The 27,997-nt window shown below is 45.3% G+C and overlaps 1 protein-coding gene across 2 annotated transcripts in view; it reads left to right on the forward strand.

Moving 5' to 3' along the window:
- The first annotated feature begins 1,190 nt into the window (after window positions 1–1,190).
- Window positions 1,191–27,997, forward strand: part of SLC7A1 (solute carrier family 7 member 1) — a 46,225-nt gene continuing 19,418 nt past the window's right edge. The window contains exons 1-5 of one of the 2 annotated variants that reach the window (XM_060273813.1): window positions 1,191–1,465; window positions 3,225–3,276; window positions 17,559–17,942; window positions 24,327–24,485; window positions 26,108–26,264. In XM_060273813.1, coding sequence (XP_060129796.1) covers window positions 17,573–17,942; window positions 24,327–24,485; window positions 26,108–26,264 — 686 coding nt within the window. In that variant the 5' untranslated portion in view covers window positions 1,191–1,465; window positions 3,225–3,276; window positions 17,559–17,572. The remainder of the gene's footprint in view (window positions 1,466–3,224; window positions 3,277–17,558; window positions 17,943–24,326; window positions 24,486–26,107; window positions 26,265–27,997) is intronic. The other variant, XM_035114950.2, reaches the window with a different exon arrangement.

Here is a 27,997-nt window from a genome sequence, read left to right on the forward strand (position 1 = left end):
CAGGTTGGCTCATATGGGGAGAGATGGTCCTTAGACTGCAGACTCTTCAAGTGTCCCTATTTCTCCAGGGACAGTCCTGGATTTACAAAAGCTGCCCCTGTTTCTGATTTGATCCCAGATCAGAATGTCCCGCTTTTTTAGGACGTCCCTATTTTCATCGAAGGAACGTTGGAGAGTATGAGACTGTAGATCGCTTCATCAGATGCATGAAGTGTTATCCTGAGATAAGCTGCTGGTGCGTACATATAAGTGCACGTGTTTGTCTGTTTTGATATATCTATGTGGTTGCGGTTGGGCCAAGAATTGTAAACGAGCAAGAAGAAAACGAAATACCAAAAATCACATTGTTAGCAGCGGCTATGCACAAAGCAAACAAAAACTGCATTAGACGGCACAGACCCGTCCAGGCTGAACACCCCAAATAAGCAAGCCTAGTGTGCCATGCCATTGCCCATTGCTCCCTCCTGCCTTGACGAGCGCAAAGCAGAGGCGGCTTGGGCCGGGGTCCGTTACCAGGATCGTCCCATCCTCTCTCTCCCACCGCCCTCTCGCGCTCTTTCTCTACAGCTGCCCCCCCTCTCTCCCCTTATCTCTCAGAGCCTTTCCAGTGACGCGGGAGATGACACACACGCGGTGACGCTTTGAACTTGCCTCCTCCTCCTCCGAGCCCGGGGCGTGGGAGGAAAGGTAAGCTGCGTGCGTGTGGCGGGGGAGTGGAGGATACAGCAAGACCAAGAGGAAGGAAGCCGAGATACAGCTGGCGCGCTTCACAGCCCTGCCCTCGGAACACACCCTTTGGGCGGGGATGTTGAGTGTGGAGCGGGAGAGGCGCGCGCGCGCTCAGCCTCCTTGGACGCCTCTAGCGGCGCTCCGGGCGCCTTCCAAACGTGCCAACACTGGAACGGGTAGAGGCGGCGGCGGCAGCCTTGCGCTACTGCGCCTGGCTTGACCTCCTCAGCCCGCGGACGCTCCTGTCGTCGTCGTCCCCCCCCCCCCCCCCAATGCCCTTCTCTTCAGACGGCAGCGGCGCGCCCGCTTCCCGCTCGGCAGCGTCCTCCCTCCCTCGCTATAATAAAACCGCCGGAGAGGGTGGAGAAAGGGGGAAAGCGACGCCGGCTGTGCCTGTGAGCCGCTCGGAGTCCCTCCCCTCCACGCCTTATTCCCCGCCCTCGTCCCCTGCGGCTGCCTCCATTCACTACTGAGGAGGAGGAGCCCCCTCGACGCGTAGAAACGAGACCGCCTTGCTATGCAGCCAGCCCTGCCAGTTCCAGCCGCCGCCACCGGTAGCACCTTTTCGGCCAGCTCCTGAGATCACAGCAGCCGGCAAGGGCGCAACTCGGGTTCACTCCCCATTCCTTGGCCGCCACCGCCGCGCGCTCCTTTCCCTTCCTTCGCTGTCCCTTTTCCACCATCTGCTGCTGCTGCTGTCACCGTTTCATTAGGAACTTGACCGGGCACAGGCGGGGTGAGTAACCGGGGTGACCCCCAGGCAGCGGTTTCTCCCCCAGCCCCTCTGCCCTTTCTTTCTCCTCCAGCTTCTATGCATACAGAGTTGGGTAGATCGCTTTGCTAGGATGCTCCCTTGAGCGGGAGAGTTGGAAGGCTCATCCGGAGAGCGTGAGGTGGGGAATCGGGGGCGGGGGAGCCCCGGGAACACGCGGGTCCGGTTCGCCCACATCTCTTTCTCTGAGCGAGATCGCGCTGGCTGGCTGGCTGGCTTTTCCGCCCGGCCCGGCCGCCTTCTCACTGGGCGAACATGTGCTCCGGACCTCAGCCACATGCTACGCGAGGAATCCATTTTGCGAGCAGCGTGGTGCATGATGCAATATTTATAGTCTATGTAGAGGAAGTCGGAAGGGACGCCCTGCTTAGGTAGTTCGAATCGGGGATCATGCGGCTGGGCTGGGGGTGTTCAGATCGCCTTTTCGTTTTTTTTTCTCTCTCCCCCCCCCACCCCAAATCCCACCATCCCCTTTCCACATTGCGATTTCCAGAGGGTGGGCAAACTCTCCTCTTCCCCAGCTGCCCACCGCAGGCGTATGATGGGCTGATCTAATTTGGCTTTGGGAATGAAAGGCGTGCTGCCTTAAATGGCGCTTTTTTTGGTTCACGTGTGTGTGTGTGTTGTTGTTGCGGGAGGGGCGAGTCATTACTACAGTGGATTCCCGTCATTGGTCTTAAGTGTTTATGGAGGGGACTGCCCCAGGACTACAGTATTAGCATCCCTCATACTTCGGCTCGAGATATCCTTCTGATGCAATTCACCTACGGATTACATTAGAAGTAGTGAGCCAGTTATTTACGGTAAAGAACCTTCTTGGCCTTCCTTGCCAATAATAGCAACGGAGCAGAGAGGCAGGGCTAAATAAATCCAAGGCATAAGAGGTGTAGGAACTATGGTAGCTGCTCAGACTCATGTGCTGAATTCTCTGCTTTTAGGTATCTGTTCTTCCCTTTTCCGGGGTGTGTAATCATATATTCCTCCTAGGTGCTACAATTCTTTGCCGCTTTTAAATAAACATGAAAACTAGAACACAAGCAGTTGTAATGGAGCCCAGATAACACAAGGCAGAGTGCTTGTGTTTGCCCAGCATTTAAAGCCATAAAGTTGGTTTCAATGACTTTCTCTTTTCTCTAAACTGCAGTGGAAATTTTGAATGTGATTTGGAAAGCACAAATCTAGTTTGTTTGCTTAACTTTCTAAGGGAAATTGCTGCTGTTAGGGGCAGGAAATCACATTAGGATAGTATCAAGGGATTGTTAATCACCCTTGATGTCTGATGGCTTTTTAAGCTAGCTGTTGTTACCAGTTACTATAGTGGAAATATGCCGCATTACTTATTTTTAAGAGTGAGTGTACTGTACTTTCAAGAATCACATTTGCTCCAACATAAAAGGAGCAAGCCCTCATCAAACCCCCTTTAAACTCTTTGGCAGGTTTGCACTAACAGGGTGTCATTTGCAAGCCAATACTTACGCAACTTTCATTTTTGCAAAGTTTCTTACGGTGCTTGGATTCAAATTCTGAAGTCTTGCAAGTAACCCATAGCGCTCTTACTGCCAGACCAAAAGCTGCCTAGATAATCTGATACCCGAGCTGCAACACCGCTAAACAAGTGGAAGCCTCACAGATACTTCTAAGCGACTGGATGACACTCTTGGCTTCTGGGAATTGGGTCATAAGGGTATAAGCAGCCACATCATCAGAATATTGCCCTTTGTAGGTCAGGATTGCATATCAGAAACCCAGCGTGACTCTTCAGGTCTTCAGCAAGGGTATGTTATATCATGCAATTTCCTTTAAACTGAAAATTCTGGGGAATGACGGTACTGTGTCCACTATGAAAAGTGCCTGCTCCTTTTCTGTTTGTATCTTGATATCATTGTGTATCTTTTAAGTTGTCCAGTTGTAAAAACAGGTAAAGGTAAAGGGACCCCTGACCATTAGGTCCAGTCGTGACCGACTCTGGGGTTGCGCGCTCATCTCGCATTATTGGCCAAGGGAGCCGGTGTATAGCTTCCAGGTAATGTGGCCACCATGACAAAGCCGCTTCTGGCAAACCAGAGCAGCACATGGAAACGCCGTTTACCTTCCCGCTGTAGCGGTTCCTATTTATCTACTTGTATTTTGACGTGCTTTCGAACTGCTAGGTTGGCAGGAGCTGGGACAAAGCAACGGGAGCTCACCCCGTCACAGGGATTCGAACCGCCGACCTTCTGATCAGCAAGCCCTAGGCTCAGTGGTTTTGTTATAGGGTTTTTTTTTAAAAAAAATTATTGACACAACATTAACTTGCGTTGAGTTTGCTTTGCAATAAAAGCTCTCTGAAGCAATGTCTAAAGTTGTTCCTCTTCTTGGTTTGCTGCTAAACTTTGCATGCTTCGTTAAAGCCAGAGTCACTGGATACAAATAACAAAGCAGTGCTAGCGTTTGGAATGTTTTAGTAACAGGTATCCAAAGTTTCACATACATGCTTGGCCTGGTCAACATTCCTTCTCCTTTAGCCACAGTGAACTGGTTGGGTTGTAACATTGCCATAGCCTTGTTTTGTGACAACGAGCCTTATGTTTATGTTCCTCCTCCTTCCTCCAGTGTGGTCACGAGGAAGAGATCCGAAGCTTTTGATTTTGTTTAGATGCAATTTAGCATTGTGTCTGAACCTGACAAACTTCACAATGATTGGACACAATTACAGATTACAATTTCTAGTTAATCAGGAACAGAAATCTTAAATCTCCTTTCTTCATCTGTGTGTGATGGGAAGGAGGGGGGTTCATACAAGCCCAAGGCATGTAACAACAAACCATAGTTTGTTAAATCTGAACAATGCCCACAATATTAACTGGTACCAAAATTTTGCAACTCGTGGAATGACCTCACCTGATGCTGAGATAATAAATAAAAGCAGTGTTAAGTGTGTGAACTGCTTCAAATTAATGAAAGCTTCCCTCCATTTTATTTCTTCTGCAATTATGATTCTTTTTATAATGATTATAAAATAATTATGGTGTAATTATATGAGAACAGCTTTGTTTCCACTTGCCTTCTGAGACATTTTGCCCGCAGATGCTTTCTTAGGAACCATTTCATACAATGTTTTCTCACTCATTAGAATAATCTGTTCAGATGAACAACATAGCACATGAGCTACTAGGTTGTGGGGCTCACAGGAGTATCTGAAATCTCCAGTATTCATTTCAGAATGTAAGGTGATTCATGCATTACGATGGTCACACACAAATGGGGCTGTTCACCATACTGTCAGCTGTGCGTTTGCATGAGGAGCAACTGGCCGCAGGAGTGTTTCGTTTCTTTGATGTTGGCATGGGTCTTCTAAAACTGCTCCAAGGAAGAAGGTGTGGGGGAACTAAAACAAGAAGATATGATAAAATAGGAAATCTTGATGAGGCATTCTGGGAGGAAATGCACATCAACCTGTACAGTGTAGGGACATTCAATAACCCTTTCAGTTTAGCCATGCCTTTGTTTCCTGAGAATTAACAGTGACCAGGTATACTCAGAATGTAGTTTTGGCTCTCTTCCTAATGAGCTGATTAGCCTTCTATGAAAGTGACTCTTTCCCTACTCTGCTTACTCGTCTCATTAACTCTTCCTGCGTCAGTGCAGCCTGTTGGAACTCGGGGTCCTGTCCTGCCTTTACAGTGACCTCCCAATTCAGCCTTTAATTTTCTTTTCTTTCATGCTTTTGTTTTGGTTTGTTTTCCTTCCCATTATAGCGTTTCAGCTATTGGAAACAAATCTTTTGACAACTTGGTGATAGGTAAAGGATTAAAACAGAATCTGCATCTCGCTGCCCCTTACTGTTTAATGCCAGCATGCATAAGGACGTAGGAAGCTGATGCACACTGAGGCAGATTGTGGGTCTAGCTAGCCTGGGAATGTCTACACTAGCCTTCCCCAAACTGGTGCCCTCCAGATGTTTCGGACTACAACTCCCAGCAGGCTATTCTATACTGACGGGCAGCTGAATTCCAGGCAGGTGTCCTTCCTAACCCTATGTAGATGAACCTAGGGCATTCTGCATGCAACTCATGTGCTCTAGAGTTGAACTATGGGCCTCCCTATAAATATCTACGTGTTGATGCAGGGCCAGCCCGGGATGCTTTGCCGCTTGAGGCAACCCCCTGCTGCTGGTGCCTGGTGCCTCCTCCACGGATGTGCCCCACTGCTCTTGTGCAGTGTTAGAAACTCAGATATATGAGCTAGGTGCCAATTGGCTCCTTAAACCAGGGTTACAGTTGCCAGAATGGAATGCCAGAGGGCTCGAAAGCCATATTTTTTTAATACGACTTTTGGGTTCTTGAAATTCATTCTGATTGTGCCGATAAAATATAATGGATAGCATTCTAAAGGATGTGTTAGTTACAGGTAGGTAGCCGTGTTGGTCTGAGTCGAAGCAAAATAAAAAAATTCCTTCAGTAGCACCTTAAAGACCAACTAAGTTTTTATTTTGGTATGAGCTTTCGTGTGCATGCACACTTCTTCAGATAAAGGATGTGTTGTTAGTGTGTGAAAACAGTCAAGATCCAAGGATCGCTAGGCATGCTCCTCCAGATGGAGGAGATGTCAGGCACCATCTTGACGGCCGGGCATTTTCACTTGGTCACAAGTGGCCAACCGCCAGGTGCAAAACGCACCTGATTGATGAATTTTGAACACTGCTGCTGTGGGCATGGCCTGCCGCTCCCGTTACCCCCTCCTTCTCCATGGGTGCACCCCCCCCCCTCATACCATGACGTGTGAGGGGGCGGTGGCAAAGTTGAGTGGTGCGTTTCTTGGGTCCAGATCTGCTGCCAGAGTCGACCACCTTGCCTTGCTTCGTGGTCCTGTGTTAATACCTGGTTTTAAACTAGAGACCTTTGGTGTGTTAGAAAACACACCAGCCTCAACAGATGCAAATACATTTTTCTGTAGAACCTTGTTTTCTCTGTAACCAGTAAACAGGGAACCTCATTAGTGGGAAGCTAAAGCTAGTGGGGCTGGGGGATTCTTGCAGGAAAACAGCCACATTTGGAATGACTTAAGGAGGGTTCCATACGGCGCTGCGATGCATAGATAAGAGTTTGTATTTTATGCAGGGAGTTTGCTTCAGTCTGGGCACTTGTCTTCACCGGGAAGCATTTTGCCGCAAGCCAAAGTTTGTTTGGTGGGATCACTGCATTTGTGATAAAAACAGTCTTCTCCTTCCTCAAACAGTTGAACTTGCAACTGGTGACCTTTTAGGTAAAGATCCTCTCATTTTCTGCTGGGAGAAGAGCAGCATTCTTGAGAATCCTCAGAAGTTGTGAAAGTCCTTGCTTGGGCAATACGTGCTCCCTACACCTTGAGAAAGTGCTGTAAAACTTGCTTTAAGAATACGGAAAAGGCAGATCTCACATAATTTTTACCATGGATCTAGGGAAGGGGTGGAGAACATTTTCTGGCTGGTGGGCCCAGATACTTTTCTCCACCCCTTGGTGGAGCCACCCACCTGTCAATCAACTGACATCACGCTTTGAAGTCCTGATTGTGGACAGTCTCCACACTCCTATTTTGAGCCTAGCCTTGCACCTTGAGATCTGCAGGGAATGCCCTGCTTTCCATCCCAATATCACTCCCAGTCTTTTTCTTTGTTCTTTGGGGAGCTGGAGATTATCTGTAGACAAACAGTCAATAACCTGACTCTTTTTTTTTTTGGCAAAATGTACTAATTGCATTATTTGTAATAGCAGCGACCAGTGAAATCAATACAACATAAATAATATTAATTCCATATTGGAGTAATAATAAGATAATACTGTATCCAAAGCTAATTCGTTAAAACAATTCAACAGCCCAGGTAAAACACATTTATCATTTTGTTTAGAGAAGGATTTTTGCAGCTTCTGTAGTCTTGCTCTTGCTTACCAGGACATAGTGTTGGGGAGGTTGGGGCTGTGTGAGAGTGCCCAGTTGGCTCCACTGGTGCACTTGCAGAACTCTGAACTCGCCACACTCCACCCATTCAGCTGTACTACCCCAACCTCCTCACTGCCTGGTCCTTTTAAGCAATAGTGATACTGCAGTTGGGAGGGTGGCAGTGCAGCATTTTGCTGGTTGCTCCAGATAATAGCAGGGCGGCAGTAGCCTTTCTAATGCTAGCAGATGGAGAGTGCTTTCCTAGCACTGCCAAAGTGACTCTGCATGTAGCACTATCTTCTGCAGTTAAAGGAGTGGCACTTTTTAAGCATTGGAAGTGAAAGGGAGACAAGCAGTTGTAGCCTATATACGACGTATGTCTCTGAGCAAAACACAGCTATGAGTTACAGATTGTGCACATGTCCCGCATCTTGGCAGGAAGGGTGTTTTCTCTCCGGATCAGTACAAAAGTTACATTTCTAGATTTCTAAACTTGTTTCAAAGGGCCTGTGGCTCTCCGAATTTCTTCCAGTGGCTTTCAAAGTCTTTCAGAACAGATGCTTGGCTAGCTGCTGCTGCTGCTGCCAACGTCCAGCATTGAAGCCACACTTGGTTGATTTTCAGTAGAGAGTAAGCTTGCTCAACCTGGTTTTCCTATATCGGCAAAAACACAATAAAGGAAATAATGGACCGGAAGATTTCTCAGAGAGAAATGCATCACTTTAAGCGGTAGTGCAGCTTTTACATATGTGGAAGGGTTGTAGCTCAGTTACTGAACATCTGCACTGCATGCAAAATCCCCTAGGCTTAATCCTGGACATCTGAAAACCCTGAAGAGCTGCTGTCTGTTAGTGCAGGCAATATTAAGCTAGTGCTCTGACTGTATAAGCCTCCTATGCTTGGATGACTTCATAGACGATTTCAGCCTGCCATGTGTCACCACCTGGTTCTTAGTACTACTCCTATTGTTTCGTTATCAAAAGTTATTGATACACATGAAAATAATGCTATTGTCTCCATTGCAGGAGGAGCTTTAACAAAAACTGGTTGTTCCTTAGGTAGTACGGTCAAACAAACACGGTATCCTGGGTAAAGTAATTTCATTTGGATAATGCACGAGGTCCAAGGAATTCGATGTTTCAAAGCAAACACGAAACAATCCGGTGCATGACTTAATAAACCGTCTTTGATGATAGACGGTTTATTCATGCAAGTTAGTTCATGCAAGTGACTTGTAACGCAGGCAGGCGTGAACGCATGTGGTTGTAGGGCTAAAAGACTTAAAATCATAGCAAGAACAGGCCAATTTATAAGCTTCCAGGACAGAATAACACTGGAGTTTATTGTTTTGAATTTGAAGATGTTAAAACGGGAAGTAGGACATTTAGTAGAACTAATTTAAGGCCGCAGCCCTAAGAATGTAAAAAGAGGCCTCCTGGACCAGAGCAAATGCATCTAATTGAGCATCTTAAGTGGCTGACCTGTGGGAAGTCCGTATGCAGGACATGAACACAGTAACATTCTCATCTTTCCCAGCATCTGGTGTTCATCCTGTGCTCCATGAATGTGTCTACCCCTCCTTAAACTAAAACTGCCATAAGTTGGTGCTGTCACTACATCTTGTGGTAGCAAATCCCACTGTTTCACTATGCCATTACTATTGCAGTACTATTTTACATGTTCTGAATCTTCTGACATTCAGCTTTATTGCATGAGACAGAGAGAGAAACCTTCTTTTTCTACTTTTGTGCATAATTTGTGTGTGACTGCCCCACCCATCTTGATTTTAAACCAGGGAAAAGAAGTGGATATGGTCAGCAGGTTAGATCCAAAACTGCCCCATCCCCACAGATCACTTTGAGCTGCCTTACCTGTCAGTCAGTTTATTGTAATTGGTGTACAAATAATATTAACTAAAAACAAAATGATATGCAAAGAACCTTCCAAAGGTTAAGTTGATCGCTGTGGAACTACCCTGTGGCACTAACTCTTAAACAGCTTAGCTGTTTGCCTGTTGACGTCTGAGTCCAGTTCTTTTTTTTTTTTATAAAATATTTTTATTAATTTTCCAATTAAAACCAATTATATCACATTCAATATTTCAAATTATACACATATATATATCAATCAAACCGAATGTTATGCCAAATCATCTAAAGAATTTTTTATTTGGGTTCCCATGCTTCAAGAAATTGGGAATTCCTCGCAACTGTCCACTGCCGTCTTTTTTCTAAAGTTCAAATCGTCCTCCAAGTTCATAATAATCCAGATCTTCCCCTTACAGTCACCTAGATGTTTTCCACTTTCATCCGATTGTTTCCCAGCTGCTGAGATAAATATCAAACAAAGTTTCACAGATGTTCTTTCTCCTGTGTGAGTTAATCAGTCCAGCCTCCCCATAAATCTTCTTAATGGAGCTCCCTGTTGCGTCGAAGCAGCTCGAAGCAGCGCCATCTTAAAAAGCTCAAATCACTTTCGTTTTCTCTCATAGCCATGAAGATTTACGATCATTATAGAATTTACAGCTTTTCCAGGCAGGAGACCCAAACATCAAACCATAGACTCTTGGTAAATTAATGGATCTCCTTGCCCTATAGCTGAACTTAGCTTCAGGTCGCTGCTCCAATTTAAAGTGCGTCACAGCTCATAAATCCTCCGAACGCGTCCAGAACTCCTTCCGTCCGACTAGGGGGGGCTTTTCTCATCGGCAACTCCACATCTTTAAAAAATATGCTCAGTAACAACAATTATAAAGTTCAACTCACACAGTCTTTTGCTTCTCTTTCACTCCAAACAAGCCAGGACATCGCGTCCGGGAAGGTACGAGGCAACAATATGAGGAAAAAAAATAAAAACTCACTTCCCTTATCGCTCCGTCCCCATCAATCCTTCTTCCAGATGCAGTACAGTCTTTGACTCCTCTCCCTCAGCAGCATAAATTTCTCAGCAGTAAACAGCGCTTCTTCCCCTCCTTCTGAAGTATGTCCATAGATTTAAGCCTAATTATCTTCTTTAACCATGGAAATCCCCGCCATGCAGATTAGCGTCCGGGAGTCCTGGCCCTCGTAAGTGCTCAGCCCAAGCTCCCCCCACTCCAAAAACAGTCGGAGTGGGTCTGGGGGCATCGCGGGCCAGCGGCCCCTCTCCGTAACCCCCGGAGAGGGTAGGGGGTTGCCATTTACTCCCCTAGCAACCGCCAAATTCCTTACGAAGGTCAGAGAGATGGAAAACAGGTCCGCCATTCCTGCAGGCGGAAACCGGAACCCGACGTCTGAGTCCAGTTCTAGGTTGGCATCTAAAGCCCTGAAGAACCCGGGGCCCAAATGAGAGAGCACCTTTTCTTGTATCAACCTGCCTCTACATTACAACCAGTCAGTGAGGCTTTCTTTATAGTCCCTGTCCTGAATAAGATGTCCAGTGTGAGATCCTGTGGAAGAGGCTTTTCAGTGGCGGCACCACGGCTGTAGAACCTTCTCCTCACTGAGCTGATTAATGTGGATTTTTAAAAATATTGTATATAAGGTATGTGATCCCCTGGATATGATGATAGCCCAATGGATGCCCATCTGTGCAAAAATTAGGAACATCTCCTCATTACTAGGAAACATAACAAAAATTAGCTAAGAGGGGGGTGCTGCTGGTCTGAGTATAAATGCATCCTGTTGGCTTGGTAGTGTTGGTTGTGTGGCCTATCCATTCCAATACCTTTTAAAGAGTTCTTGCAAGTTCCTTTAAAAACATCCCTGTGGAATTCAGCCTCTTTTCCAGATGATGATTAGGCAGCCTAAGTTCTTCCAATAAAACCCCTAGTCTATTAAGTGCAGCACATTCTTTATAATTGTATTGTCCAGTAGAGAGCCCTGCCGGTTAAGTCAGTTTGCAAGAGATGCTTGTGGGACTTGCATTCTTGGTTCCCATGGCGATATTACAGCATGAGCTGATACTTTTATGCTGCCGTGTCTCTCCCCCCCAACCCCCCCCCCCTCAAAATTCGGGCCTAGTTCTCTCTGAGGTAGTAAACCTTCATCTGGGCAGTAACATTTCAAATGGTGGGGAGCCTTCATGAATGAATGCTAACCTACACAATACTTTTCCTTTCCCCTATTTCTCTAGACATGCTACGTTTCTATGTGCCCATAAAAAAAACAACCACCCAACAAATCTGGAAGAACCGTCAAATGTTTGGACCCCACCAGCCTGTCTGAAGTGATGCAGACCAGGTTTAACACCTCAGTGGGAAGTAGGCCTCATTCTCTGCACCTTTGGGGTTTTGCCACAGTAAATGTTGGTTGCGTCACCTTTTCTAAGTTTGCATTAAACTTCCCATCTGTTAAGTGACGAGGTTCCGCAGTTTCCATGGCAAGTGTGCCGTTTTCTTGTGGCAAGCATAATGAACCCCCGTTTTCCTCCTAACCTGGTGGCAGTGGCAGGAATCTTTGCCACGGTTATGTAGCACAGTAGAGAGGGCCTGGGAACCCTAGAGGAACTCTGCAGGTAAGCTGTGCCCCTATCTAGCGGGGAGGAAATCTGAAGCGCTTGGGGGTACAGAGACAAATCTGCTGGGTTGGGAGACTGCGAACTGTAAATCCTCCCTCCTCCTTCCAGAAGAAGTGTTAGGAAACTGCCAAGCTCTATGTACATTGATCATGCTCTAGAAATATTTAAAGAAGAGCGGAGAGAGTGAAATCTTGCATTTGCAAGGTTTTAAGGCGGAGAGTGAAAATTGCCAGGGTGTGGGATACTTGTGTTTTATGTCCCTCCCTTGCACACTCACAAACATATACACTCATTATATCTAGAAAGCAGGATGCATGGGGCCTTTGTTGCTAGAAGATCTGAACATTCCGTTTTGACTGAGAATTCTTTCCACTTTTACCGAGCCTTCTGAATCAACCCCACAGATTGTGCCTGCCTTTTCTTTCTTTTCTCTTTTAGAAAATTGCAGCCCACAAGGAAAATGAAACCACCTCCTATGCATTAAAGACAACAGCCTTATTCAGATGCACAATCTTCGGCTTATTTTAGCTAAGAACGATGTGCACTATGTATCAAACGTGGCAGGGATTTTATTGAAAGTACACTACCTTGTGATGGTGTGTAGATTAAAGACCATTTCCTATAAAAGGAAAGTTTTACAGCCAGTTTTAACTCTGTGCTCTTGCTTGGGGTCTCCACCTTTTAGCTTTTCTTTATAACCCACAGAAGTGATACAAATCAAGAGCTCAGATTAAATTTCAAAACCATCTGCTCCGGAATGATCCCCCAGATTTCACTATGATTTTAGAATGTGTAGCCTAAAGACACTAATCACTGAATATCAGAGATCTGAATCGGTATTCCCAGTACTTGTTTTTCTGAGGGCCTCTTTATATAGTGCATTTTTACACATGAAATGTGAATGCGAGAAACAGGTGTTTGAAAAAAGTGTGTCCTCTGGGAATGTATCTTAGAGCTGGTATTGGCCGCAGCTCCCTGCTGAGTCTGCTAAACTCAAACTTGTCTTTCTTCATACAGAATAATTGGTAACTATCTGAAAGATGATAGTTAAGTTGGTTAGAGTGTGGTGCTGATAACGCTCAATCCCTCTGTGGGCCAGCTGCATATTTCTGCATTGCAGGGGGGGTGGACTACATGATCCTCAGGGTCCCTTCCAACTCTTTGGTTCTGTGAATAAACATTCCTAATTTTCCGCTAGAACGATTAGCTGCCAGTGCACATTCAATTATGTATGAGTGAGGCAGCAGTTATGAGTCACTTTTTCAATAGATGATAATGTTCCTTTCTGAGACCAGCATTTTTAAAGCTTCAGTTCTTTTTTGTATAGGATTTGGAAATGTGATTTTAATTAAGGAATATACTGCATATGATCATCTCCTTTCTGCAGGGCCTTTTGGATCTTGAGCGTCTTCAGCAGATTAAAGCCACAAATCAGGTGTGGGGTACTTGTAGCCAGCCAGATCTTATGGGACTCCCAACACCCATCAGCCCCAGCAAGTATTACCAATAGTCAGGGAAGATGGGATTTGTAGTCTAGCAACACCAGTAGCTTCATAGCCACATCAACCCTAATGTATCTATTGTGAATGTTGCTGTTAGGTCCTGACCGTTGTGATCCTTTGCAGAACAGCATGGTGAATGGGCTTACGCTATTGTGAAAATTATGAAAGTTGGATTGTAAGCAGTACAGTGGTACCTCGGGTTACAAACGCTTCAGGTTACAAACGCTTCAGGTTACAAACTCCGCTAACCCAGAAATAGTACCTCAGGTTTAGAACTTTGCTTCAGGATGAGAACAGAAATTGTGTGGCAGCAGGAGGCCCCATTAGCTAAAGTGGTGCTTCAGGTTAAGAACAGTTTCAGATTAAGAACGGACCTCCAGAACGAATTAAGTTCTTAACCCGAGGTACCACTGTATTTCTCACTTGGTTATTGAAGAGTTCCCTCCCCCTGTTCAATAATATTGGCTATTAGGCAAGCGACGTACTGTAAGTTGCATTTCCTTTTCGTTAGTAGGTGCACAGGTATCGCAAGAGTCAGTACTCTGAGCTCAATATGTACCCACTTTTTTAAAAAATAAAACAACTGACATTAGTGACTGAAGGCGAATAAGTGTGTGGGTGATGCTGCCATGGCAATGCTTTCTATTGACAAGCTGTTCAGTTCTGATATTGTCACTTACTGAAATACCGTTTAAATGCAAGGTGCGTGGGTACATGTGCGCGACACACACACACACACAGCCTGTCACTCAAGCCTATTTGCCAGCACTGCAGGAAAGAGGCATTCGATGATGATGCAATTTGAGTGGTTTATTGCAATCGCTGCAGAGCTGCTGGGGAGGTCCTGTTCAAAGAAGAATGTGGTCAGAATAGTTATACTGTAAATGGTTGGCTTAAATCTGAAGGGAGGGAGGGATGAATGCTGAGCATTCTAACTGGAGAGAGGGAGAGGCAAAATATACCCATAGGTATTGAAGAAAGCAGTAGTATCTATTGTACGTACGGTGTCGTTTGGCATAGTGCAAGTACCTCAGGAAATGTGAAATGCATATTAACAGAATTTTATTAAATTTCCCACAGGAAATTTACATGCTAGTGCATTTAAGCCAGCAGACGTTGCAGAGATAATGTTCCTTGCTTCTGTTGGTTTCATGTAGATGTAAAAAAGGTTAAAGGTGAAAGACCCCTGTTCGGTTAAGTCCAGTCAAAGGCAACTATGGGGTTGCGACGCTCGCCTCGCTTTCAGGCCGAGGGAACTGGTGTTTGTCCACAGACAGCTTTCCAGGTCATGTGACCAGCATGGCTAAACCGCTTCTGGCGCAATGGAACACTGTGACGAAGCCAGAGCGCACGGAAACGCTGTTTACCTTCCCATCGCAGCAGTACCTTTTTATCTATTCACACTGGCATGCTTTTGAACTGAAAGGGTTGGCAGGAGCTGGGACAGAGCAATGGGAGCTCACCTTGTTGTGCGGATTTGAGCCGCCAACCTTCCGATCGGCAAGCCCAAGAGGCTCAGTGGTGTAGACTACAGTGCCACCCGCATTCCCTAATGTATATGTATATGTATCATACCTGCCAAGTCCGGGTCGTAAATATCCGGGATCGGCAGCGCGCGCATGACCGGAAGTTGCGTGACGCGACTTCCGGTGGCGCTTCGCCCTTCTATGGGCACCAGAAAATGGCGGCGCCGGTGCCGGAAGTCGCTTCCGCGCATGACCGGAAACACGTAAAAGTGACTTCCGGCACCGGCGCCGCCATTTTCTGGTGCCCATAGAAGGGCAAGCGGCACCAGAAAAATGGCCAGGTAATTAGGGTTGCATTCTCCTCCACTCATAGCTGCCAAGTATCCTGATTTAAGGGACAATACCGGGATTTTCCGCTAAACGGGAGGCCGCCGGGAAACGGTGAGAAAAAAGGGGTTTTCCCGGCGGATACGGGATACTTGGCAGCTATGATATGTATATGTATATGTATATGTATATGTATATGTATATGTATATGTATATGTATATGTATATGTATATGTATATGTATATGTATATGTATATGTATATGTATATGTATATGTATGGCCTGGCTGAAGCTATTCAACCCATACAGCTACATTCTGGTGATGAATATATTGGGCTAGGCAGAACAGGCTGAGCTTGTAGCCATGGGGGCAGGTAAATGAGCCAATCGAATGTGGTTTCTGGATTCAATAAATGGATACGCTATATCTAATCTATATCTATCTATCTATCTGCTCCACATGGTTGGAAGATCTGACCCCTGCATATGCAGGAACATTTTTTCTTTTTGAAATAAGCAGCATTTCAAAGTAACCCACTTCTTGGAAAAACAATCTGCTTCCCGCATTCTTGATTGTAAGAGGGAAGCATGCAGGGGGGAAGTTGCTAACTAGGAAAAAAGTTAGTCACCTCTTCACTGAGGAACCTACATTAAACAAAAAAAAAGCATTTATCTTTGTTGAAGGTCAGATTCCCTCCCCCTGCAAAAAAATAATAATCTGCTGTTGCTAGAAAAGAAGATGAAAAGTTAGGATTTGTGTTTGTTTTGAATGAAGGAATAATCAACAGGCCTCAAAGTCCTATGATGTGACTGGGACTCAGAACTGGCAGTCTAGCCTCACCCTTCCTGATCTCACTATTTGATGTCTGCATTTCTTAAAGGCACTAACATAACCCAAATTTTGCAAGAAGAAAAGCTTAATTAAATCCACATAGTTCCATATTCTCCTGCCAACCTAGCAGTTCAAAAGCATGTCAAAGTGCAAGTAGATAAATAGGTACTGCTCCGGCGGGAAGGTAAACGGCGTTTCCTTGCGCTGCTCTGGTTCGCCAGAAGTGGCTTTGTCATGCTGGCCACATGACCCGGAAGCTATACACTGGCTCCCTTGGCCAGTAAAGCGAGATGAGCGCCGCAATCCCAGAGTCGTCTGCAACTGGACCTAATGGTCAAGGGTCCCTTTACCTTTACCTCGTTCCATATTAGCGTTCTTCTACTAGAAATGGGGAAGGCCAAAAGGCTATGCAAAGCACAGAAAAACCACTCTATAATCCTCTCTCGATCTTGCTCCTACTCTTCCTCTGCTTCTGAAAATCTCTAGGCATTCAAACTTTTAGGTTGGAAGAGCAATTTAGACACCAGTGGGAAACCAGCAAATAGGACCTGAGCTCCAGAACACTCTTCCCCTCCTGCAGTTTCTAGTGACTGGTATTCAGAAGCATACTATCTCCCAATGTAATCCTTTGTCCAGGTAGCAGCTTTCTGCAGCTGGTTTGTGTGTGTATTTATGTGTGTGCACATAAGTTACAGAGCATTGGCTGACCCGAACTAAGCAAGAACATTTGTTTGAAGACAAGGACCGCAGTTCAGCATAGAGCTATGTGTGTTGGGTTGTGGGCTAAGTGCCCAGAACTTCCCAGAAGTGAGACTGGTTACTATTTGGCAAAAAAAATGGTTCTCAATGTGATGGAAAGCAAAACATCAAATGCAGTTTTAGCCATGAATTTTTCTCTTTTCGTCACTGAGGCTGAATCCTGACAATGCAGGGATCCAGTGCCTTGGTAGTACTTGGGCCTGGGAATTGAATAGGCAACTTGTTCTGGATGGGGCTACATTCCCCCTGAAAGACCAGGTAGTTTAGTCAGGGGATACTCCTTGATCCAGCTTTGTCCCTGGAGGCCCAGGTGACCTCAAGTGGCATGGAGTAGCTACAGGTGTTGCTGGACAGAGATAGCCTAGTCATGATGACTTATGCTCTGGTAACTTCATGTTTGGGTGATTGTGATGCACTTTCTGCCTGTGAAAGTAATCTGGAAATTGGAGTTTGTGCAGAATGTGGCCTGGTTCAGTCCCTGGCGTCTCCAGGTGGGACTGGGAGCCCCGGAGAGCTACTGCAAGTCAGTGTAGGCAGTACTGAGCTAAATGGACCAGTGGACTGACTTCTGTGTTTGTGCATATCCTGTTTTATGCATGATGGCGTATGGACTGCTACTGTTTGGGAGGCCTTATTTTAAATGAATTGTGGAGCTTGAGAAAGAAAACCACAGCCAAAACAAAGCTATTTCTGCATAATACCACTTTGAAGGTTCAAATACTGATAACTGATTTATTTGCACGTTCTCTCTCCTTCCGTTTCCGGACCCTTCCAGGTTTCATCAACGAGATGGTCTGCAAGGGACTTGTTAGTTTTGGACAGCAGTTGGTTCGTCGGAAAGTGGTGGACTGCACAAGTGATGCCAGCCGGCTGTCGCGATGCCTCAACACCTTCGACTTGGTTGCCCTTGGCGTAGGCAGTACGCTTGGGGCAGGAGTCTACGTTCTTGCTGGGGCAGTGGCTCGAGAAAACGCAGGACCTGCCATTGTCATCTCTTTCCTGATTGCTGCTCTGGCTTCTGTGCTGGCTGGACTTTGCTATGGCGAATTTGGTGCCAGAGTCCCAAAGACTGGATCAGCTTATCTCTATAGCTATGTGACAGTCGGCGAGCTGCTGGCCTTCATCACGGGATGGAACCTAATTCTCTCCTATGTCATCGGTGGGTAATTTTTTGTGCCGTTGCTCCAATTATACTGTGCAAAATGCACAGTAGGATCTGTGAAAAACTGTATTTCATACCCTGTTTACAGCTGCAGTTTCCTTTTTGAGAGTTCAAAGTGCTTTGTGCAAGTCACAATGTTGTAATAGGAAATGTGCAATATATTTGGATAAGCAGGACTCTGTAACAGACTCAGGCTCGGATAGTGAGTGAAGGAGCACTCTCACTAGGAAAATAACAAGGCTGTAATCTAAACCCACTTAAGTAGGCTTACAGGTGTTTAGATTGGGCCACAGTTTCTTTCATGGTTGGGAGACAAACATGAAAAGGGGGAAGGCTTGTTGCTCCCATCTTTCTGTGGAAACCCCCCTGTTAGCATTAGTTACTGTTCCTCTTTTGAATTGATTTCACATAAGCAAGTTCTCGTTTTTTGTCTCCTGACCAGCAATTTGAAGAGTTGGGGAGACTTACCGGTAATCTGGAACGATTCCTCTTAGTTAGATAATTGGTTGGGAGACGAACTTGAAAAGGGGGAAGGCTTGTTGCTCCCATCTTTCTGTGGAAATCCCCCCGTTAGCTTTAGTTACTGTTCCTCTTTTGAATTGATTTCACATAAGCAAGCTCTCGTTTTTGCCTCCTGACCAGCAATTTGAAGAGTTGGGGAGACTTACCGGTAATCTGGAACGATTCCTCTTTTCCTCTTAGTTAGATAATTGGTGCTCTCAGAATCCACAAAGGGACCACCTGATAAGGGGACAGAGCACATGTGAACGAACATGCACCATCATGCAGGCATCTAATTGATTGATTGCTTAAAATGTTGCCATGCTGCTTTTCTGAAACTCAAAGCTGCTTACAAAAAAAGAAGAAAAGTAGGATAGTAGTGAAAATCAAGCCAGAAAACACAGAAATAAATTGCCAGTGTTTTGTTTTCTGCAGCATAATTAAATCCGGAGTTGCCTTTCAGCTCTATGTAAAAGCATGTAGAGATTTTGAACCCATTTATTTATTGCATTTGTATCCCATCTTCCTTCCATCATTAGGCTGGAGATCAAGTGGTGTGAAGGTCTTGCTTCTGGCAGCTGCATGTTCTTGCCTCATCCACTTTCAGAATGCAGAGGCAGGGCCCTGGTAGGAAGACTGCAAGGAGGGCATTGTGTCTGTGTGCTTTATTACGGAGGAAATAACTTGCGAAAGATAAAATATAACCTTGATAGAAGAGTGGGTGGAATAATAAAAGCAGGGAAGTGTTGGGTGGAGTTAGCTGTGTGTGTCAGATTGAGGGTGTTGGTGGCAGAATGGGGAGTGGGGGGCTGTGAGGCAGGCAGAGAGGAAGCGAGATGAAAGGGATAATGAAAGCCTATGTAAAAAGAGATCAGACAATACGTTAGGCCAGGAAGTGAGAACTATAAGAATGTTGTCTCTAACAACTTCCTGCTCAGGAGCAATTAAATATACTTTTATGTTTTAAGTGCCCACGTTCTGGTCTGGGTGGGTTCTAAGGTAAATACATCTCACCCCACCTGACTTGTCTGGATGCGGTTGAGACTTCTCTGGAAGTCAGCAGGTGCTGTTTTTAAGGGAAGCCAGGACTCAGCAGAGTAGTGCAGAAACAGACTTGAGTGACCACCTATTGACCGGCTCTTGTGAGGAACCTAGGGAACATCTCAGCAACGTGATGCACACCAGCCTTCCCCAATTTGTTGCCCTCCAGGTGATGTTGGACTAACACAGGGGACCCCAAACTAAGGCCCGGGGGCCAGATGCGGCCCAATCACCTTCTAAATCCGGCCCGCGGATGGTCCGGGAATCAGCATGTTTTTACATGAGTAGAATGTGTCCTTTTAGTTAAAATGCATCTCTGGGTTATTTGTGGGGCAAAGGAATTCGTTCATATTTTTTTTCAAAATATAGTCCGCCCCCCCCCACAAGGTCTGAGGGACAGTGGACCGGCCCCCTGCTGGAAAAGTTTGCTGACCCCTGGACTAACATGTCCCATCGTCCCCAGCTAGTCTAGCCAGTGGTTGGGAATGATGGGAGTTGGGAGTCCCAGCATCACATCTGGAAGGCACTATGGTCGAGGAAAGTTGATGTACATAAAGAATGTAGGTTGAGTCCTAGAAGCCTTATTCGGGCATTATGCTCTTCAGTAGGACATGCGGGGGGGGGGGGGGGAGAGATGGTGGATGAGCATCCTCGCCATCAGGTGGAGGACGGCTGCCTGCAGCAGGGAGCCTCTTGTAGTCATGGAGACTGCCTTGATAATACTGCGCTACTTGGAGCCTACATCTCCCTGCTGGAGATGGTTTCCCTCCAACTTGTGTAGGACGACAGGGGTGCTGGTGCTAGCAGACGCGTCTCATATGTTCTGTTCACTTGTGAGTATAATGTCTGTATACAGCTCAAGTTTAAGGGGGTTGGACGCAAAGTGCTCTAGGAAGTTAATTAGACGTAAGCCCTATTCATGTGCTCTTTGGAATGCATGAGGCCTTAAACTAGGTACCGTAGAAGGGAGCAGGTGTATGTCTGCTCCACCCCTGATGCTGGAGGGAGGTTGTGTGTGCATGCTTACGGGAAGGGTTTGGGGAGCAGAGGGTGTGCCTGGTGTGTACTGGAGCATTGGGGAGTGGCTGCTAGCACATGCATGCCCTGCACATCCTTTTGAATGTTTAGCCTGGAGAAGAGAAGAGAAAAGGGGTGACATGATAGCCATGTTCAATTATATAAAAGGATGTCATATAGAGGAGGGAGAAAGGTTGTTTTCTGCTGCTCCAGAGAAGCGGACACGGAGCAGTGGATTCAAACTACAAGAAAGAAGATTCCACCTAAACATTAGGAAGAACTTCCTGACAGTAAGAGCTGTTCGACAGTGGAATTTGCTACCAAGGAGTGTGGTGGAGTCTCCTTCTTTGGAGGTCTTTAAGCAGAGGCTTGACAGGCATATGTCAAGAATGCTTTGATGGTGTTTCCTGCTTGGCAGGGGGTTGGACTGGATGGCCCTTGTGGTCTCTTCCAACTCTGATTCTATGAATTAATAGGGCTTTAGAATGAACAGGGTGAGTGAAAATTAAGGCCTGGTTAGTAGGAGGACATTGCATGCTTAAATACATTTTTATATAAAAATTCTGGTGCATCGGAAACTGGTGCATTCAGGAGGGAGCCAGGCCTTTTCCATTGATGTACTAAGGCAGGGGTAGGCAACCTAAGGCCCGTGGGCAGGATGTGGCTCAATTGTCTTCTCAATCCAGCCCACGAACGTTCCAGGAACCAGCGTGTTTTTACATGAGTAGAATGTGTGCTTTTATTTAAAATGCATCTCTGGGTTATTTGTGGGGCATAGGAATTCGTTCATTTTTTCCCTTCAAAATATATAGTCCGGCCCACCCCATGGTCTGAGGGACGGTGGACCGGCCCACGGCTGAAAAAGGTTGCTGACCCCTGTACTAGGGGTTTTGTGTATGTGTGTTTTAGAAGATACCATTTTTTAAATAGAGGCAGCAAATAAGAATGTGATTCCCCCGCCCCCACCCCAATCTACAGGCCAAAATGGCACAGTCCCAATAAGGCAGTATTCCATAATTATTCTGGAAGTGTAGATTGTCTCCAATACATCAGTGAAGCTCTGTTGATTTTTATTAGACCAAATATTTGTACAGTTCATGCGATTTAATCAATTTATTTTGTTGAACATTGAGGAATTGGGTTTCCTTGTGGTAGTGTCCCTAGGGAAATGGGTGTTTATTGCCTCATATTCATTTAGAACAACTTCTTTTTTTATGCCCAGACAGCAAGATTAATTTAACATGTTGACATTGCATCACTTACCCAGCAGCACCTTCAGGGACTTCTGCATCATTATAGCGACTGTGGTTTGAAATCCGCTCAAAGCAGGTTTTTGCTTGGCAGTTCCTGGAATGTAGCTGAACAATGTTCGTCTTTGATGATATCCAAGCTATTTAGTACAGTCTTCCAGTGGGCAGTTTTTGTTGCAAGGAGAAGGCATTTAGCTCAGTGTGTGTGTGTGTGTGTGTGTGTGTGTGTGTGTGTGTGTTAAGGTGGGAGGATAGATATTAATGTTTTGCTTGTATTTCTTTAAATACTTGCTGAAGCACAGCATGCATTCATTCTAAGGATAGACTTTGTTTAAGGAGAGAAATAGGAGTGGTGTTGTAGGGAAGGGTGTGGGGGGAATGTATCTTGAACTTCAAAAGCTCCCTATTTATTTACATCTCCTTGGTTTTCATGCACATCATTTAAAGGAATTTCCTTGCTTTTGTAGGTGTTTATAAATGTTGCAAAACACAACTCTTGTTGATCAGAGAATGGGCCCTCTCCATAACTTCCTCCTTTTAGTATCTGAAGAAGTGTGCATGCACACGAAAGCTCATACCAATGGCAAACTTAGTTGGTCTCTAAGGTGCTACTGGAATGAATTTTTTTATTTTGTTTCGACTACGCCAGACCAACATGGCTACCGACCTTTTAGGCAGTTCCTCAAAGCTTTGTTTAGTAGCTTAAGAACTGGATATGTGCATTCCACGAGTGGACAGGGAATATTCACAAACAGTATACTGAAGGGTGAAATGTGTTATTTTTAGCACTATGCATAATCTATCTTAGTCCCAGCCCATAGCGTTCATGTAGTCATCTGGGTTATAGAACCGAGAAACCTGACAGCTTCTTAGATCACTTCCTCCAAAATGGAGCCACCTAGATATTGTAAACTGCTTTGAGGTTTCCCCCTTCTATAGTCAAGCAGTATAATTTTTTTAAATGAAATCATAGAATTGTAGAGTTGGAAGGTGTACCAAGGGTCATCTAGTCCAACCCCCTGCAATGCAGGAATTAAATAAAATAAAGAATTGTTGTACAATCCCATTTCCATCAGCCCTAGCAAGCATTGCCAATGGTCAGGGATGGTGGGAATAGAAGCCCACAGATGGACCTGAGCGCATTAGCTCAGTGGAAATAACTGATGCTCGCATGGCTATAGCAGTTGCCTGAAGTCAGTAATTTGGGCCACAGTAAAGGTGGGACAGCACTGGTTTGAGAAGAAGTGGTCAGTCTTGCCTTGTTTCCTCGTGCAACCAGCTTTTCTTGCTTTCCTCCCTCAGGCACTAAAATCCTGGATCCTAAGACTGCTTTCTAATGCTCCAGCCTATGCATAATAATAATAATAATAATAATAATAATAATAATAATAATAATCTCTGACAGTAAGAGCTGTTCGACAGTGGAATTTGCTGCCAAGGAGTGTGGTGGAGTCTCCTTCTTTGGAGGTCTTTAAGCAGAGGCTTGACAGCCATATGTCAAAAATGCTTTGATGGTGTTTCCTGCTTGGCAGGGGGTTGGACTGGATGGCCCTTGTGGTCTCTTCCAACTCTATGATCCTATGATTATTTATACCCCACCCATCTGGCTGGGTTTCCTCAGCCACTCTGGGCGGCTTCCAACCGAATATTAAAAACAGTACAGCAAAACTATCTGTGGAGTTGTGTTGCGATGAAAGGCAAACTTTTCCCCATGGGCTCTGCAGCATGGCTGTTGTTCCTATGTGGTCTGCTCACACTCCGTCCCTGTTAACTTTTGAAATGGGGAGACCATATTGGAGAGATGAATTCGTGGTGTAGAATCTGTTGCCCCTACTACCCTTTTTCACCACAGTTCTATGGACCACACCTCTTGAGTTTTCTGAATAGCCCCTGGCCCCTGTATACTATGCTGCTCTTGAGAAGAATATTTCTTGGGCAAGGTTAGATGGGCTCGTGGTAAGGTGCCTTAGCTATTTCGCTTCCCCCCGGAGCTGCAAACATGTTGATGGGAGTAGTATAATGTTTGCTACAGAATTGGAGGCAAGTAGCAGAATGGAGTACAACATTCTGTTCAATAGATTCCGGAGCAGAGGATACAGAATTGAATTAAGTCAATGGGTCTAAGCATATGGAACTCGTCTGCTAGAAGTCTTTGAAAGGATTTGCCAATAAATCAATGACTATATATGAGTATTTGCATAGCAAGCAAATTCAATTTTGATGGAAAGAGCTTCCCCCATTGCTTATTGTATATTCATGGAAGCAAGTGTACATGGCAGCCTTGAGGAATGGGCATAGCAATGGTTGCCAACGATCCCCAATCCCTGAACCTAATGCCTTGGATTATCATCTTGAAGAATCCATGTGAGGATTGATGACAGTCCCTGTGTAGTTTCAGAATACAAACCACAGCGCTAGAAGTCCCTGCCCCCCAACCTTCCACTGTTAATTTCTTTGATTTACGATTGCACCACATAGCCAATTGTGGTTTTTTATGTATACAAATTACCCTGAATTCCATGGGTATAGTGTGGTATTGAATAAGCAATTTCCATTTTTTATTCTCTGACAGGGACATCAAGTGTGGCCCGAGCATGGAGCGCAACGTTTGACGAACTCATAGGCAAGCATATCGGAATGTTCTTCCAACAGTACATGTCCATGAACGCTCCTGGTTATCTAGCAAAATACCCAGACGTCTTTTCTGTTTTCATTATCCTGATCTTAACAGGTAAGACAGAGAGAGAAAGCTGGTTTGGGAAGTTTTTCTGGACTAAGAATTTGTTACCCTTCTGCATTCTCTTTGTTGGCAATCCCAGGAAGAGCAAACACCCTAACTATATTTTGGCCTTGTTTTCAAAGGCTGCTTTGTTTGCCTCGAGTGTCGGGTTGACCTATTGGAAAGCTGGCAGAGTTAGGACTGCAGCGGCCACCTTCCCTTTTAAATTGCTTTGATAAAAGAAGGACTTAAGTGGAAATGGATGTCAGGCAGCAACAATGCTCTTTACCGTAGAGGAGGAGGAGGAGGAGGCATGCTGGAAGTCTTCAAACGCTGCAGAAGAACTTGGACTTGTTAACTTCAACAGTCTGCCAATTCCTATAGAGCTCCAGCCAGGAAGATGTGGGGAAAGAAGACAGGCTGCCATCATCCTGGTGGACGGCTGTTTATCTTACAAGAGTCAAAACATTAAAACGCTGTATGGACTTTATTTATTTAGGGAGCGCAGAATTTATTCTTTTTAAAAAGGAGAAGCCACCCAGCCTTGAAGACACATGTAAAATGTGTTGGATATGAAATTGCACAAACTAATTTTCTCCCTGGTATATTTTGGCATTTGTGGAACAGTGGCCCAGTCGAACTTATGAGTGGATTGCTATTGTGGAAAATAAAAGCCTCCAAAGTCTGTTTTTTATGCCTGGAGCTTCTTGTGTAGGCCCTCTAGTTTGTGGCCATACGCAGCGTCCCCCAACCTAGTGCCCTCCGGGTGTTGCTTGACTGCAGTTATAACCATCCCTGACCACTAGTTATGCTTGCTGGGGCTGATGGGATTTGATCTAAAAAATCTGGAGGGCTGCAGAAACTTCTGTGGAGGAGTTACAGCAGTAGCTTCTGGGCCAGTAGCATTGCTGCCATTTTCCAGGAGGGACGTGGCCAAGACTGAAGAGATGCCCTGGAGGAGACAATTTGATGCTCCCACTGGTGCACCCAAGCAGCCCCTGTCTGGCCACTGCCTTGCCCCATCCTCCCTTGTTAAGTGGCAAAGCATCACCGGCTGGGAGACACTTGCTATGGCTCCATCCACTGGTTGATTGTTTCTCTTTCTCGAACCTCTCATGAGATTTTATTGATTTGTTTGTAACCATTTATAAACGGCTTAATATTTTCACAGTATTTAAGTGGTGTACAGTTCTTTTAAAGAAACAATGGCATCAATAACGCAGCCTAAAACCAATGAAACGGGGATTAGGGGATTCAGACATACAGATCAGGTTCTGATTGTACAGGTCACGGAAAGCCTGGGCAAAAAAACCAAGGGTGGAATTGGTATGCCCCTCTCCTCTGTAATTTCTGTGGGGAAGGATGGTTATTGCAAATGAGGAGGAAGAGATGAGAAGAACCGAAGCAAACAGGAGTAAGAGGGAGCATGTGAGCTCAGCATGTTTATGACCGCAAGACTGTATATTTGCTTGTAATGTCTGAATCGAGCCTTGGGACAACTCACTGTGCTAAAAATAATGTAACGTGTTAGCAGCATGGCAAATTGTGCACCAATGGAAGCGCTGATCTTTCTAGAGACAAAACACCTTTGCTGTTGATAGAGCTTGTCTAATTACCCACTGTACATTTTCTAGGACTTCTAACTTTTGGTGTGAAAGAATCTGCAATGGTTAACAAAGTGTTCACCTGCATCAACGTCCTTGTCTTGGGCTTCGTGATAGTGTCAGGGTTTGTGAAGGGATCGATTAAACACTGGCAGATCCCAGAAAACATCACGGATCCTTCACACAAGTAGGTTCAATTTTATTTTAACCTGCAGTAACATGTGTTTGTAGGCTTATTTGTGTAGTCGTGCATAAAGTATATATTGAGTGTGGGCCCGTCTCATGCATCCATTCGGTTCTCTTAAGCGAAGTAGAATATGTGCTGGTTCACATATGAGGTGCCCCTCCTGAAACGATTTCTGAGCTGGTGTCAGGCTTGAGAGATGACACTACCTCTGTTTGCTGGTATGTGTGCAGGGCACCTTAGTTTATCAACCGTTACTGAGCCTCCACCAACTTGGCCATTGGGAGGTGGTGCATATATATCATACCTGCTCAGCTGGGAACCCTGGAGCATTTATCCAGGGAGTTTTGTGGTGGCAGCCTCGTAAGTGGATTAGCCAGAAGTATGACCCAGTTTTGTAGGCCCCTTTCAGTGCACGTTCAGTTTGCTCTCAAAATTAAGCAAGATGCCGGAACTAGGGTTGCAGGACTGCAAATTTAGACTGCAAAACGATCCCATTAACAGCAGATGTGAAGTTAGACTTGGGAACGTTTTCAAAAGCTACCACCTCCCTTCTAGAATGTTGCTTCTGTGCTGTGGGAAGGAAGCTAGAATCCTTCAGAAATTCAATCTATGAGTCTGCCTCGATATTTCCAGTGGCAGAGGACTCCTCCCTTTACCATATCCTATGAAACACTGTGAGGGTTCTTTTCAACCTTGCTAGGGCACACAGAGTGCCTTTTGTCTGTCCTGGCTCAGGACACCGGCCACTGCCCTGTCTCCGAGGATCAGAGCTTCTCTGCAGAGTTTGACCTCCAGGAGTAAGGCCTGATCTACGATGCTGCTTTTATATAGCACTGCTCTTCATGTGTGTTAACTGGCCCATGTTTTAAATGTTTGGATATGTTGCTGCGATGGTTGTTTTTAGTTCTACTGTTTTATATCTTCTGACCATCTTCTGAGGCCCTTCTTCATGTGCATCCTCCTTGAGAGGTCCGGAGGGTGGCAACATGAGAACGGGCCTTTTCTGCAGTGGGTCCCCATCTGTGGAATGCTCTCCCTAGGGAAGTTTGACGGACGCCTTCATTATATACCTTTAGGGGCCAGGCAAAAAGGTTCCTTTTTAAGCAGGCCTTTGGTTGATTTGATTGACATCCTATGCTCTTTAAAAAAAGGGGGGAGTTATTGGGTGGTTGTTTTTATTTTGGTTATGGATTTTGTGGGTTTGTATTTTGATTTTATTCTGTAAACCACCCTGAGACCTGCAGGTATAGGGTGGTATATAAATTCTATTATTATTATTATTATTATTATTATTATTATTATTATTTATTTCCAGAGGCAGTGCACAAATCCTTCTATAAATAAATATCTTGAGGGGTTGGTGATGTAATGCCGCCTTCCTTTCACGCTTGCTGCTTGCACTTTCCTCCACTTTTGTCTTTTAGGGAAACATTTCGTTTGCTTAGGAATAGTGGTGACAGCCATATAGAGATGCTTTGCAATTTCATTCTGGGCTGTGCAGTAGAATCCTTCCAAGTACATCTGTTGGGCATTTGTCACCCAGCCTTGCATAAATGGATTTAGGAGTTGTTGCTATATTTACGTAACAATGCCTCTTGGCTATGCTTGAGTTAATTAAGCATGTCTGTGACGTTTGGAAACAGAATATAGCCTTTTAAATTGGATGAGGCATGGAGCTTTTGAAAAGAAATGGGTCCATCCAGGAGATAGAACGTTTCTCCGTGTGGGTTTCA

This window comes from Zootoca vivipara, chromosome 4 (assembly GCF_963506605.1).
Source record: "Zootoca vivipara chromosome 4, rZooViv1.1, whole genome shotgun sequence".
Taxonomy (NCBI): Eukaryota; Metazoa; Chordata; class Lepidosauria; order Squamata; family Lacertidae; genus Zootoca; species Zootoca vivipara.